The sequence below is a fragment of the Bison bison genome, unplaced genomic scaffold (genome assembly GCF_000754665.1).
Source record: "Bison bison bison isolate TAMUID 2011002044 unplaced genomic scaffold, Bison_UMD1.0 scf7180017864526, whole genome shotgun sequence".
NCBI lineage: Eukaryota > Metazoa > Chordata > Mammalia > Artiodactyla > Bovidae > Bison > Bison bison.
The window spans coordinates 2,708,510-2,723,972 of record NW_011495077.1 but is presented as its reverse complement, the minus strand read 5'-3'; the positions used below and the strand labels follow the sequence as shown (position 1 = coordinate 2,723,972).

Below are 15,463 nucleotides of genomic sequence, written 5' to 3'. Positions count from 1 at the left end.
GTTTATTGTTGGGAAGCGGGTACCCTCTCAGAAACTATACTGCATGGATGTGATCAGCCACCTGTGGGAGTCACCCAGAGATTACATGCAAATCTACATCTAAAGCATCTAAGGAAACCCTCGGCTTCTAGTGGCAATCTCAGGGAAGCAGGATTACAATCCACTTGTCATTTCCAAAGTGGAATAAATGTTGTGAGGAGATGGAGATGGTCAACCAAGAGTCAAGAAAAACCCAAAAAGTTTGAAATTGGCAACACCCATGTCCTTAGCCCTCTAAAGAGAGGGGCCTTCCACACTCTCACCTCTTGCTGGTCAGGGTTTTAAGCCTGCAAAGCAGAGGCCCAGACCCTGGCACCAGAGCCCTGATGAATGGTCCAAAGCGAAGGTTACTCTGGGACCCTGCTGGAAGCGCACCAACACCTCCTCTCACCACTCACATACATAATTATCGTGCCTCTCCTCTGCATTGCCTGAGGTTGGCCTTCTTTTTGATACCGTAACTCACTCTACTTGTTTTCATCTGGAGAGTCCTGTCTCTTGTGCAAAAAAAATGTTTTTCTGGTTATCAAGTATGTGTGTGTTATTTTTTTTTTAATATACTGTGTAGACCAGTGTAATCATATTCCCCTAGTCACCACCCCTCTCTTTTGCCCGAGATATCGTTGTTGTTCTTTAGTCACTAAGTCATGTCTGACTCTTTTGCGACCTCATGGACTATAGCCTGCTAGTCTCCTCTGTCCGTGGGGTTTCCCAGGCAAGAATACTGGAGAGGGTTGCCATTTCCTTCTCCAGGGGATCTTCCTGACCCAGGGATCGAACTGACATCTCTTGCATTGGCAGGTGGATTCTTTACCACTGAGCCACCAGGGAAACCCCCAAATATACTGGGTAGATTAGTATAATCTTATTCCATAATCGCCAACCCTTCCTCTTTTGCCTGGGATATAGCTACTGTTAATAGCCTAGTATATATTCTACCATTCATTTAAATATTCCACTGGGAAGAGATACCATAATTTATTTATCTAAGCCCTTATCTGTTGCAGTAGTGGGAAAAAATTAGGCTAAAAAATATGTACCTCAGAGATTTTAGTAAACATTATCAAACTGTCCTCTAAAAAGACCCCACCAATTTATAATCTCAGAACGATGAAGGAGAATATCTGTTTCCCCATGTCTTCTATCATACTAGACAATATCCGGCCAGGAGGTCAGGCAAGTTTGGCCGTTCTAATAAGCCAAAGATATCTGAAGATGTTTTTTAAATTCACATTTCTCTATTATTTGTGAAGTTGAGCTTTTGTTTTTTACATTTGTATCGGTTCTTTATTCTTTCGTGAGTTGTGTTACTAAATTATTCTTTTTACATCAATTTATAAGAGACCTTTGTAGAATAGATCCCTTTAATGTGTGTTTTACAAATATCTTTCCCAATTTATTACTCATTACTTGCCTGCGTGCTTTCTTCAGCTCTCTAAACATACTTAAATGTATATACGTGTATGTATTTGTATATCTACGTATATACATGTCTTAATGTATAAGTCATTTTTATCTTGGTATGGTACTGAGACAAGCTTCCCCATGGTAAAGCGTCTGCCTACCATGCGGGACACCCGGGTTCAATCCCTGGGTCAGGAAGATCTCCTGGAGAAGGGAATGGCAACCCACTCCAGTATTCTTGTCTCCCCCTCCAAAAAAGGGGCTCAAAGAGATATTGGAGAAGGAAATGGCAACCCACTCCAGTATTCTTGCCTGGAGAATCCCACGGAGGGAGGAGCCTGGTAGGCTACAGTCCATGGGGTCGCAGAGTCAGACACAACTGAGCAGATTCATTTTATTTATTTATACTTTCTTTTATTGCTTTTAGGCACTCATTTTTTTATACCCAAGTATTTTGGGAATGCATTTTAAAGCAATAAATGAGGTAGAGAGTCCATCCCACCTACTAAATAACTGACCGTGCATACACGCTAAGTCACTTCATTCATGTCCAACTCTGAAGTGGACTGTAGCCTGCCAGGCTCCTCTGTCCTTGGAATTCTTCAGGTAAGAACACTGGAGTGGGTTGCCATGCCCTCCTCCAGAGGGTCTTCCTGACCCAGGGATCAAATCCGCGTCTCTTATGTCTCCTGCATTGGCAGGCGGGTTCTGTACCACTAGTGCCCCTTGGGAAGCCCAAATTATTTGTTGGCCAGATGTTTGTTGTTCAGTCTCTCAGTTGTGTCTCCAAGGGTTGGACACCACTGAGCGACTGAACAACAACCATCTCTCCCTGTTGGTTTGAAATGTTCCCTTACTACTTTGCTGAATTCTTCTTTACACTTGGATTAACTATTGAGCACTTTGTTTCATTGACATATTTAGGTATTATAATGCCAGTCCTGAATTCTTTTTTAAAAAATATTTACTTATATGGCTGAGCCACGTCTTAGGTGTAGCAGGCATGATCTTCGACCTTTGTTGTGGCATGTGGGATCTACGTGGGGTCTAGTTCCCTGACCAGGGATTGAACCCTCTACATTGGAAGCTCAGAATCTTAGCCAAAAAAAAAAAAATCTTAGCCAGTGGACCACCAGGGAAGTCCTCTGCATTCTTTTAACTATTATGTCATTGTACAGTTTATGGCAGCATATCCCCCTCACCCACAAGATATTATTCTTCCTTTTTCAGAATTTTCCCGGCTATTTTCACACATTTATTCTCATTGACCTTTAGATTATTATCAATTTCTCCAGAAGTCTTGAGATATCACTCAAATTGAATCTGTGGATTAATTTAAGCAGAACTCAAGTTTTACATGTTGGTTCTTCTAAACAGATTCTGTCTGTACTTGTTCTTTTTTTACATATTTAGGTGCGAAGTGGATTATTTAGAGAGAAACACAGTCCATACGTAAAGTGTGGGCCATCTCAGAGGGATAGAGCGGCCTGTATTCTTTTATATTAAATAGAGCTTTATAGTTTTTCCTTGTAGATCCTATGTATTTATTATATTTTATCCCCCAGAGTTATTTTAGCTTTGTCATTGCTGTCATGACAGAGCACTTTTCTTCCGTTACAGTCTTCTAAAGATTGCCATTTCTCCTCTTTCAGTGGTTAATTTTACCTGTGGGTTTCTTAGAATGTGACCTCAGGCCCTTGGTTCACCAGGTTGGCGGCCCTGTTGGAGAAGGAAATGGCAACCCACTCTAGTATTCTCGCCTGGAGAATCCCATGGGCAGAGGAGCCTGGCTAGCTACAGTCCATGGGGTCACAAGAGTCGGACATGACTTAGTGACTAAGCCACCACCACCACCTGGCTCAGAAGCCACTAGGGGGCAGAAGAAGCTTCTCGAGACAGCCCTGACGTGGTTCATTTCTTCTCTGCCCCACCTTCTAGAGGCCATTACTTGTGTTCGGTGTATGGGGCTCGGCTGATGGTACCAGCTGGCCGGGGGCTCATTGTGATCATCTCCTCCACTGGGGGGCTGCAGTATCTCTTCAACGTCCCCTATGGCGTGGGCAAAGCTGCGGTGAGGACCCACTGGCGCAGGGGTTGGGGTGGACAGTCACAGTTGCCAGAGCTCAGGAGAGATGGTCCCCGGTGGTCCAGGCGGTGAGGCTGACTGGCCCTCCCCTCTTCCTCTCCCCTGTATAGACAGTTCCTTAGCCTGGGCTCCTCTCCGCTGGCCGGCCAGTGCACTGGGGAAGGTGGATAGCTAAGACGGGGCTCCTGGGAAGGCCAGGGGTTGGGGGCATCCTCGGCAGAAGCAGGCAAGGCAGGAGAGGGAGGTGACATGACCAGGTGCCTTGACTCCCACCCGGCCTTCTGTCCCTCTGCAGTGCGACAGGATGGCTGCGGACTGTGCTCAGGAGCTGCGGCGCCACGGGGTCAGCTACGTGTCTCTGTGGCCGGGGCTGGTGCAGACAGAGCTGCTGAAGGAGCACATGATGAAGGAGAATGCTTCAGATCCCCTGATTAAGCAGGTGGCCGGGGGAGGGCGAGGGTGGCAGGGAATGCAAGGAACCAGTCTTTCCCTCTCCAATGACAAAACAGTAACAGCAACAGAGAGTAGATACCAGGGCTCACCGTGGCGGGTGCAGGGCTGAGCACTGACGCGCATTCTGTCCTTCACTCCGTAAGGGAGATGGTAGCTCCATTTTACAGATTGGGAGACTGAAACTCAGGGAGGTTAAGAAACTTGCTCAAGTCACATATCCTGTAAGTGGAAAGACTATCCGCCTCCAGAGCCCATAGTCTTGACCTCCACTCTGAACTAATCTAGAAGGCCCAGATGCGGTTGGCATCCCCATATTCTTCCACTTAGGAAAGGCCGAAAGGCAGTGGGTACCAGTACGTGGTTACAGGGCTCGCGGATGTGGGAAGGAGTGATTCCCGTACCTTCCCAGATGCTGAGTCCTGCAGGCGCGGTGACAAGCGCCTCCCTCTCCTGGAACAAAAGCTGAAAGCAGGAAAGGGACTTGGGCAGCGCTCTTGGAAATTAACCCTTCACTCTCTGCCCCTGTATTTCAGTTCAAATTTCGTTTCTCATCCGCGGAGACCACAGAAATGAGTGGCAAATGTGTGGTGGCATTGGCAACAGGTGAAAAGGTTGGGGGCGGCTGGTAATGAGAAAGGGCATGGGGGATCTGCAGGGTGGTGGCCACTGGTTCTGGGTCCTGAGCCAGGAATACGCCCTTCTTTTCTATGGCTTCTGGACACCCAAAGGGTCCAATGCTCAGTTTGAGGTGTGGGAGCCTCAGCAATTGGATCCTGGGAACAGTGGCCAGGAGCCAGAGGCCCAGAAACCTTCCTAGGAACAGAAAGAAACAAATATGGGCTCTTAAGCCTATCTTGGTGATGCCCTGTGCCATTGGGCCCAGGCCTGGTCACCCTGGGCCATTTGCAGGCTGTCTCAGCTGTCTGTGTGCCCACAGATCCCAATATCCTGAGCCTGAGCGGGAAGGTGCTGCCGTCCTGTGACCTCGCACGACGCTACGGCCTGCAGGATGTTGATGGTAAGAGCTCTGGCCCAGCAGCCAGCCTGAACCTCTCTTCCTTCCGTTTCCAGCTCACTCCTTCTCCCCTTCTCTCCCTTCCTTCCTCACATTCCACTCGGTCTCTGCAGCCACGTGGGGGTGTCTGAGGAATGGGAAACAAGGATCTAATCCTTCTTTTCCTGTGGTCCACAGGCCGCCCTGTCCAGGATTATTTGTCTTTGAGCTCCGCCCTCTCCCATGTCTCCAACCTGGGCTGGCTGGCCTCCTACTTGCCTGGGTTTCTCCGGGTGCCCAAATGGGTCATGACCCTCTATGCTAGCAAGTTCTAACCCTGCTGGCCTCACACAATTCTGCTTCCCTTTGGGCTGAGTGGTTGGTCTATCTCAGTTGGAACACAGCCTCCTTCCCTGCCTACCTACTGCACACCGTTGATCTGAAGAGAAGCCTCTGCTGTGCCCTGGTTGAGCCCTGGGGGCCTTTATAGGTCCTTCTTCAGGCCTTCCTTACCCCGTCATTTTACTTTTTGCCTTAACACTGAAAAATGTTCTAGGGGCTAATAATAAAGCTCTCATTTCTCCTTCAGTTCATTTTCAAGTACTTATCCTTTGCTCAGCAAGGTGGTAGGTACTTTAGAGGAAGACCTAACGATATGCAACATGTTGAGGCTCTCAAGGAGCTGCATCCACAGGACAAGGCCCCTTTCCTCCACATCTGCTCCTGCTCTTCCCTGCAGAGCTGCCCGTCCCTTGCCCCAGCCAGGGAGCGGGGTACCTCCCCAGCCAGAAGCAGGCACACCCACCCCTTTTCCTCACTGCTTTCCCACGCCCTCATTCCGCCGTCTCTTCAGGGATGCCCACTGCCTTCTAGCTGGGCCTGATCCCAGGGTGAGGCCCAATTCAGGGAAGGCAGAGTCCATGATATTCAGGATTTCTTGGAACTGGGGAGGAAAATCCCAAGGGAGAGGCAGAGGAATAGTTGATGACACTGACACACTCGCATTCTTGGGATGACACCCCAGGAACTGTTTCCTGAAGAACTGATCACAAGAACCTTTCAGAGCTGCTTTCCCTGCTTGGGGGTCTGTCCCAGCCTGAGGCAAGGCAACAGCGGGTGTGTTCCAAGGAGGAGCCAAGGGCCCCTTTGAGGCCACCTTCCCGCCAGCAGCTCCACGGTCATCAAGGTAATGGGAGAGCTACTATAAATCAGAGTGGCAGAGGCCATTTCTAATCTTCCAAAAAGGCAGGGGGAGAGCCGAGGCCTCCCACAGCTGCCTACAGAGCCTATGGAAGCTGCGATCTTCCCGTGGCTTTCTGGGAATAGCCCCCAGTTACTGCTCCAGTGACTGCTGGGGTGGCTCTCTCACCCGTGAGAGCTGATATGTGCATCTCCTCCAATCCTGCAGCCAGCCACTTCACGGTGGTTGCTTGAGTTTAGCCATGGTGAAAATATACATGCTACAGGAATCAACAACTGCTGTCAACCAGGGTTTTTTTCCTTTCTTTTTTTTTTTCAAAAGAGCCAGCCCGCTTACAAGCATGTGACTGGAACTGCGTACCTAAACTCCACCATTTGCTGAGGCACCCTGTTTAAATCAGAGCAATCAGATTTCCTCACCACCCTCTCACCCCCTTCCACTCACCACCCTAATCCCCCTGAGATTGGTCAGGGGCAACAGCAATTGCCTATATGCTTTAGGAAGGACAAGGGCCTCAGGATCTCCTCCAGCCTTCCACAGCCATCTTTAAAAGCCATCATTGGGACAAATCCTTTCATGAGGGCCTTGTCCCCTAAAGGTCACAAGGCATGATGGGAAGAAAATGGGCTTCAAAGGTGTACAAATCTGCATACAAACCCTGACTCCACTCCTTTGAAAATTAAGTGAAATAACACATATGGGCCAAGCAATATGGAGCCAGTAAAGTCAGTTCTTTCTCTTGACAAATATGCAAGAGTGTGCTTTGCAGCAGGCACAGTTCTTGGCTTTGGGAGAGCAGAGAACCAGACAGAGTAGGCTCCAGTCCACAGAGGACTTTCATTCAGCCCTGGAAGACCTTAGAAGTCAGTACAAACCTTCCACTTACCGTAGGAAGTGAGTGAACTGGGGCCCCAAGAGTCCACACCATGCAGGGTACAGCCTTGATCCTGGTGTCTCAAGAAGCCAGAGGGAGCGGTTTTCTTCAAAAGACACCACATTGCTTCCCTCCAACAAGACTTAATTAATCTTAGAAATGTAAACAGTAGAGTAGAGGTCTGAGAGAATGAAACACGGAGAGTAAGTGTTGATTGGCAGGAGAAGAGTGTCAAGATCTGAGAAACCCAATAGCAGAGAGTCTTAGGACGTGTTGGGAGTCAGTATTCATTCAGAAACATTTCTTTTGACACCTGCATTCTGCCCAGCACCATGCTAGAGAAGACTGGTTCAATTTGATGAGATGGGTGCTGTAATAAGTACACAGTACAGAGTACAGGAGGAAGCAGCTGGCCTCATTAGGGAATTGAAGGGAGTGATATTGATCAGAGACTTAAAGAATGGGGGTGGAGTAGTTTTTCCTAACTGAAAAAAAAAAAGCAGGTATTGAAACACAGAATGTTGCAGGACAGCTAGAAGTTGCTATGACGTGACTGTAGATGTGATATGGGATAAATTTTCAGAGAAAGGAGATGAATACAAATCAGTGATTAAGATTTAAATTGTGGGTGGTAGGTTTCCACATGAGGGATTCATCTAGACGCTGAGTGACTCTTAAGGCAGAATACCCAGGGGAGGTAGGTGGTTGGAGAGAGGCCAGCTGGAGCTCCAGTTCAGCTGTGGAGGTGACTTCCCTCGGAGCCCAGCAGGACAGCCTTAGAGTGTTCGGCCTCAGGGTAGCCCTGCTGGGACGAGAAGTTGGGCTTTCATTCCCCGCCACCACTACCACTGAGCAGTTGCCAGCCACAGCGTGGCCCAGGTGGGGCTGGGCGGGGTAAACCAGGTCCAGATCAAGGGCAGCCCTCCAAGAAGAGCTGCAGGTGTCAACCCTGAAAGCACTTGAAGGGGGCGTTGGGTACAAAAATGGAAAGGGGCATCCAGGCAGAGCTGGGCAGAGCACTAATGCTGTTGGCTACAGGAGGATGTAAGCGGGAGAGGAGTGTGCACAATTTGTATCTGAGGAAGCTGACTGGGGCTCAGGGGTGGGGAAAATGGACCGGGGGAAAACAGGCAGGCATCAGAAGAGCTGTGTGGAGTCTGACCAGTGTCCCAGGATGTGATGGCAGTGGGGATGTGGATTCAGGAGAGATTGCAGGAGGCAGAGTCAAAAGACAGGGCCTGTCAGAAGGGAGGGGGCTGCTGCAGGACTGAAAGCAACAACAGGCACAGAGAAAGAAAGAGCATGCTGAAGCTGTGAAGGAGACACCAGCCTGCTGGAGGTCAGCCCTGGCGAGACACAGGCTGCTGAGATGGAGCCCCCACCCCTACCAGAGCAAATCTAGGGACTTGATCAGTCCCCAGGAGATGCTTAATCCCCTAAAGGAGCTCAGGCCAGGATGGAAAAGAGACTTTTGATTAGCATTTTAAAATGTACATTTCTAACAGCATTGTTTTAGAATGTGGGTCAGAATCCAAAAGGTATACAAAGGTAACGTGAGAAGCCTTCCTTTTATCCCTACTCACCACTGCCAGTCCCAACCTAGGAGCAGCCACAGAGAGAGCCCAGGCCTGTGCAAGCGGAGAGCTAAGCATACTCAGAGAAGAGATTTGACTGCATGCAAATCTGGGCCTCTCTTGTGCTAAGGGGTTGTATTTTCCAAGCTCGAAAGGCCTGTTCTGGCTCCTGTGTTCTACACTTCTAAGAAGGGGCAGCCCTGGGTCCAGAGGCCCCACCACTTCCCACGTTCTTATGCAGCTGCTCCCATCGCCAAAACCTTCCCTACCCTGGTAGCAGGGAGAGTAACAGAAACAGCAACTGAAGGCCCAAGGAACGGAGACAAATGGCTGCAAGAAGCAGCAGTGGTGCCGAGGAGCTGGGCCTCAGCAGCCTGGCCAGCCCTGGGCTCCTCAGAAGCGGACCCACACTGCTCCTGCAAGATGCATGTCACACCTGAAGTGGACTCCTCTTTCTAGAGCAACTGCCCAAGCATTAGGGGTGCCCAGATGAGGCCACCTGTGGAGCTTCTGTCCCCAGAGAGTCCCCAAGGAGGTAGCTCTGACCAACTGGCTGACACAAAAAATGAGAAGGTGATGGAAGCAGGGCAGAACCATGGGGTATCAGATTCCAGCTTTCGGTCATTGTAATACGTTCAGTTCAGTTCAGTTCAGTCGCTCAGTTGAGTCCGACTCTTTGCGACCCCATGAATCGCAGCACGCCAGGCCTCCCTGTCCATCACCAACTCCTGGAGTTCACTCAGACTCATGTCCATCGCGTCAGTGATGCCATCCAGCCATCTCATCCTCTGTCGTCCCCTTCTCCTCCTGCCTCCAATCCCTCCCAGCATCAGAGTCTTTTCCAATGAGTCAACTCTTCGCATGAGGTGGCCAAAGTACTGGAATTTCAGCTTTAGCATCATTCCTTCCAAAGAAATCCCAGGGCTGATCTCCTTCAGAATGGACTGGTTGGATCTCCTTGCAGTCCAAGGGACTCTCAGGAGTCCTCTCCAACACCACAAGCTAAATGACACACCCACCAGTGCCCTGACAGTTCTAAGGCCAACCATCAAAGATCAAAACGTGGGTGGTGGCCCAGTTCCTGGAAATCTCTGTCCCTTCCCCAAAATGGTTGGAATAACCCTCCCACTCATTAGCCTGTGAAATTACCCAGCCCATAAAAACTGACACCCCATATTTCCGGGCCTCCTGTCTTCTGAGACGGCCCACACTCTGTGAAGCATGTTTCTCTCAAATAAATCCACTTCTTACCTATCCCTTTGTCTCTCACTGAATTCTTTCTGCAATGAGACATCAAGAACCTGAGCTTCATTAAATTCTGAGAACAGGCCTGTGATCTCAATTAAAAGACCATGAAGGGGGACTTCCCTGGTGGTCCAGTGGTTAAGAATCTGCCTGCTAATGCAGGGAACGCTGGCTTGATCCTTGGTCTGGGAAGATTCCACATGCCACCAGGCGACTAAACCTGTGCATCACAACTACTGAAGCCTGTGCGCCCAGAGCCTATGCTCTACAAGAGAAGCCACTGCAATGAGAAGCCTGAGCACTGGCAGCTAGAGAGTGGCCCCCACTTGCCCCAACTAGAGAAAGCCCACGAGCAGCAAGGAAGATCCAGCAGAGCCAAAAATAAATACAAATTTAAAGTGTGACTCTCCATAAACTTAAAAAAAAAAAAAAGATGATGAGGGATTTCCCTGGTGGTCCTGTTGTTAAGAATCTGCCTTGCAATGCAGGGAACGTGGGTTTGATTCCTGGTCAGGGAATTAAGATCCCACATGCTATGGAGCAAGTAAGACCACATGCCGCAACTACAGAGCCTGCAAACCACAAGTAGAGAGTCCGTGTGCCTAAAGGAAAGATCGCACAGGACACAGTGAAGATCCGGAGTGCTGCAACCAAGACCCGAAACAGCCAAATACATAAACAGTAAAAAAATGTTTAGGCTTTGACATTTAAAATAAATACACAAATAAAAAACTGTGAGTTCAAGTCCCATTCTGGGTTTAGGCTGGACTTGAGTCACAGTCAGAGTTACACGGTTTCAGCAGTGTAAACGGGGCTGGCTGTAAATGTCTAACCTGGAGCCCATCTATTTCCTGCCTCAACCTCAGCTCCCTGCCCCCTGCTCAGGGGTCTGGGGCTTGGGAGAGGACTGCACAGGACAGCTGCCAGCTGTGGGGGGACCGGGGCCTCTGTGGGAACAAGCCCTGGGGAGGCTGGCCAAGCCTGCAAGCTCCCTGAACCTCAGCTCCAGGTCCTCCCTGCCCCACCCTTCCACTCCCCTCAGAACTCAAGCCTGAGTCATGATGGGTGCAAAGGGGATACAGAGACACAGTGTTGCTTTAGTCAGCAATTCCAGCCGTTCTGCTTCTTTGCACTGAATTCAGAGGTTCCACACCACTCCCCGTCCACTTCCTCCCCACCTCACATGAGGCCTAGGGTGCAGACACCTCTGACCACCCTTCCCCACCTCACCCTAAGCTCCCAGCTCTTGGATCTAAAGGATCTAAGTCCCAGATCGGCCTCCTCTTCCCCACCCAGATGGGTGCAGCATATCTTGCTCTGACTGCCATGGCTCATCATTCATTCACTCACTCATTCATTCTTTCCCAGGACCCCTACCACCACCACTAGCTTTATCTGAATGCCCTAGGGCTATTTAATTTTCCTAGGGGCACTTACGACTCGATGAGACCATCTTTTGTATGTATTTGCTTCTATAGAGTGGGTCTCCCCAGCTTGAGAATAAGCTTTATGAGAGCAGGCACCTTGGCAGTCTTCATCATGCTGTGGGGTGAGCTGTATTGGTACTCAGGGATTACTACTCAAGGACTGACTGGCTGAATTATGTAAATGGTTGTTGAGTGGCTACCATGGTGCAGACACTGGACTAGGTGAGGGGACATGCAATCAAAGCAGCCTTCTTAAGAGAGCATGGCCAGAGAGCGAGCAGGGATGTGCACCCCTACAGGATGACCTGACTGCAGGCACCATAGGGTCTGCTGCTGGGGAGGCACAGAGGAGATGCCTGTTTCAGCCCCAAGCCAGGATTCCTCCCCGGCACCTGCAGCCCCAACTCCAAGCTCACTTCCCTGGGAATCTCACCCACTAGCATAAGAGCTCCTCCAGAGTCACACATGTCTCTCTAAGGGCAGAGCCATAATGTTTCATTTGCCTATAACATTACTTGACTGCCTCTCTATACTGTTTCCAAAGGTTCTGTGGACAGCCCTGCTCGGGACCATAACTCCATGCATCCATATGGCCTCCATGCCTACCATGGCGTCCAGTTCTGGGGCACCCAGTCACTCTCTGTTGAACAAAGGAATGGACAGGGAAGAGGTAAGGGCTGGGTCCTCCCCCAAGCAAGCAGCCCCTCCTTCCTGGGACTGTCCTCTGTCCCTTGTTCTCATCTACCAGCCAGAGCACCCCACAGTCTCTCCTTGTTCTAAGGATTCTGTTTCTCATGCAGGCGTAGAATCCAGGGCTACTACTTCTTGGCACCACTCGCATTGTATATGCCCCAAACCCAAGGCATGCCCTCGACTTGTGCACTGGTGGTTGTCATCCAGGCCATCAGGCAGTGAGTTTCTTGGCCATGTTCCCAGCCTCACCATACTCTGGGCAATTTTAAGGCCAGGCTGTCATCTTCACCAGCCACCATGCAGTACCTGGCTTTTGTAACAGAGACTAGTTCTGGCTCAAGAAGTTTTTCCAGCTTTTCAATTGCATTTCCTGGTTGCTTTCCCTTCATCTCTTCCCCTAGATTTGCCAACCTGAGTCAGCACCTGCCACACCCTGGGGGAAATAAGATGCTCTAGCATGGGGACTTTCCCTCTGGGGCCCTTCTGTCTTTGGGGCCCAGCCTTGGCACCCTGCCCTTCCCTCTCACTGGCCAATCTGTTCCCTCTTCTTCTCCAGTTATGGGTATCTGGTGGCACCACTGGTCATCAAGGAATTTCCCCAACCTGGCAGAGCAAACTGAGGAGCCCTCAGATCAAGTACAAAGGACCCCAGAACCTTGGGGAGGTGGTGAATATAAAGGATCTTCTTGGACTTTGAGTCATTCTAGCCCTCTGGGCCATCCCAAGAGTCAGATTCCTTCATAACTTTGGAGAACATTCTAGTCCTCGAATATTCTCTACCCCATTTTCACAAAGTTGTCGACCAGCATACATTTGGTTATCCCCCTCTCTCATGATGGTGAATTCACCACCACTTATTTAGGCCCATTCTATCTTTGGACAGCTTTAATTGTAAGAAAGTCTTCCCCCATAGCAAGTGTATATACATTCACTGGTCTTTGTTCTTTGCTCTCAAGATTAACAGAATCAATATGGCTTCTGTTCCAACTAGAAGCCCTTAGAATCTGAAGATCCTCTGCCCCTTGAGTCTTCTCCCCCAGTTTGACATTCCCATGTCCTCTTTCTGGTCATGGCCTGTTCTCACCATCTTGATTTCTCCCTCCGGACCTTGCTGATTGTCCCTGTCCCTCTTAAAATGGACCACACACTCCCAACAGGGTCTGACCATCACAGATCTGGGGCCTCTGCACCCCCTCATTCTGGGTCCTAAAGTTCTCTTCATACTGCTCAAAGTCAGGCCACTACTTCTGGCAAGGTGCTAGCTCTTACCAGCCCTGACCCAACCAGAATCACCCTGTCTGCCCACTGGTGTCATTCCATTGCCCACACATCATGCCCTTGTGCAGAGGATGGTTTGAGGACCAAAGAACCAGACTGTGCCTCTGTCCCTGTTCGATGCCATCTGGTCAAATCTGGGCCTCAAATTAAGTTTAGATCTGGATTCCGTCATCCAGCATTGCTCCCAACTATGTGTTAGCAGCCTTCAGTTCTTGAGAATGGCAGTGTGCTCAGCCAGCATGCCACTGAAAAGTGCCACCACCAGTAGAGACTTCCCTCTAAGTTGACAAACACACATTAATCACCGTTATTTGGAGATGAAATTCCTACCAGTTATATCTACTATCCTATCATCCTACCCACAGTTAACCATTTTGTCCCTAAACATGTCCCAGGATGGAGCTGATGGCTGCAGAACCTCTGTGATAATCACTGGGAAACCTGGTTTCCAGCCCTGGCTGCCACCAACGTGTATGTAATTTCATGTTACCAAGTGTGTAAGGGCTGCTGGGAAATAAGCAGGAGCCAGATGATCCATCGAGCCCTCTCCAGCTCTGATGTCCTGTTTTGGTGGTGGTCAAGGTTAGAGAGAAGGTCAAGAAGCTGAGGGAGAGGAGCTTCCATGTTGCAAGAGACAGGAAGTGGGCACTTCTGCTCCTGTGTAGAGAAGCTTCATCTCCGCCCTTCCTTCAGGGTGGCAGGTGGCAGGCTCAGATATTCCCCCTTGCAACTCCTTTACTGCCACTTAAGCTGATCTCTGGGCTTCCCAAAAGCCCAGGATGGTAAAAAAAAAAAAAAAAGTGCTCAGATGGTAAAAAAAAAAACAAAAAAAAAACCCTACCTGACAATGCAGGAGATGTAAGAGATGCCAGTTCAATCCCTGGGTCAGAAAGATCCCTTGGATGAGGAGATGGCAACCCACTCCAGTATTCTTGCCTGGAGAATTCCATGGACAGAGGAGCCTGGCCCAGACTTCCCAACATTTGATTTCCCCTCAAGTGCCTGGGGTGCCCCCTCCAAACATCTAACCACTGCTTGCTTGATACCCTGCAGAACTATGGCCTCAAGAAGATCCAGGCTATCAGTTCTGACCATCATCCAGACCATCAGTTCCTCCCAGTAGAAATCCCTTCCAACCTGGCTCTCCAGAACACCCACCCCAGCTTCCCAGAAGTCTTGCGACACTTCACATCCCCACACTCTGGACGTTTGTTGGGCGCAGCTGAGCACAGTGGACAAGCTAGATGGAGGGAAAGTAAGGTGTCTTCTGAAATCAGACAGCCAAGGTTGGTTGGTTGGTCAGTTTGTTTTAGAGAAGGAGAAAACTTTATTGGGTGTATATAAAGGGTGATTTCAGTTGTCCTCTGAAGGGCACCCTGACTTTCAGCGTGAGACCAGGCTGCATCACTTACAAACTGTGTGACCTTGGGCAGAATTTCAGTTTCTTTTTATCCTGGTTGTAAAGAATTTAGTTGTTATTAATATTGGCTTCAAGGTCACAGAACCTCTCTTCATAGTCTATTTCTTCCTTCACTCCCCAGTGAGGATTCTTCACCCCACCGCCCAAGTCTGGCCCTGACATGCCTCTACTAGAGTTTGTCGGTGGGTCTCTCAACTCTGCCTCCCGTGGTCCCCATTCCCTACTGGGTGGAATTCCTGCCTGTGCCCACCCTGCCCTCTTCTGTTATCGACAACAGCAGTTTTAGTCATCTGACTTTGGTTGATTGGTGTTCAGTTAGCACAGGATTGAGATCAGAGGGTATACATTTTAGTTAGAGAGACTAATCACAAACTCGGTGAGTGAGCGCAGTGTTAGGGGCACTTGGTTTCCTCCCAGCTGTGTGGCCTTGGGCAAGCAACTTGACCTCTGTGGGAACCCACTGAATGCACTGGTCCTCACCGTGCAATCATGATAGGTGGTGAGTGCCCCAAATAGGATGTCTGGGCCAGGTCAGTACTCGGTTATTCTTGCTCTTTTCTCTGCACAGAAGGGAGTAAAATCCTTTCCTCAAGCATCATTCAGACTGTGGCCTCAGACACCTGCCTGCTTCCCACTTATCCCACACAGGAGGCCAAATATAACTCCTGACACATCCTTTTGCCTTAAAGCAAGAGGCTTGTCTTGGCTCCACTGCTCTTATCTCTACAGGCACCTGGTTCAGTCTCTGCCAGCCAGCTAAGTCTGTTTGGCTATC

At 49.6% G+C, this 15,463-nt stretch overlaps 1 protein-coding gene across 1 annotated transcript in view; it reads left to right on the top strand.

Annotated features, from left to right (window-relative positions):
* Window positions 1-5,569, top strand: part of DHRS1 (dehydrogenase/reductase (SDR family) member 1) — a 9,036-nt gene extending 3,467 nt beyond the window's left edge. The window contains exons 5-9 of the mRNA XM_010831354.1: window positions 3,382-3,514; window positions 3,825-3,968; window positions 4,516-4,585; window positions 4,920-5,000; window positions 5,175-5,569. Of these exons, the coding sequence (XP_010829656.1) occupies window positions 3,382-3,514; window positions 3,825-3,968; window positions 4,516-4,585; window positions 4,920-5,000; window positions 5,175-5,311 (565 nt within the window). The 3' untranslated portion in view covers window positions 5,312-5,569. The remainder of the gene's footprint in view (window positions 1-3,381; window positions 3,515-3,824; window positions 3,969-4,515; window positions 4,586-4,919; window positions 5,001-5,174) is intronic.
* The last annotated feature ends 9,894 nt before the right edge of the window (window positions 5,570-15,463 follow it).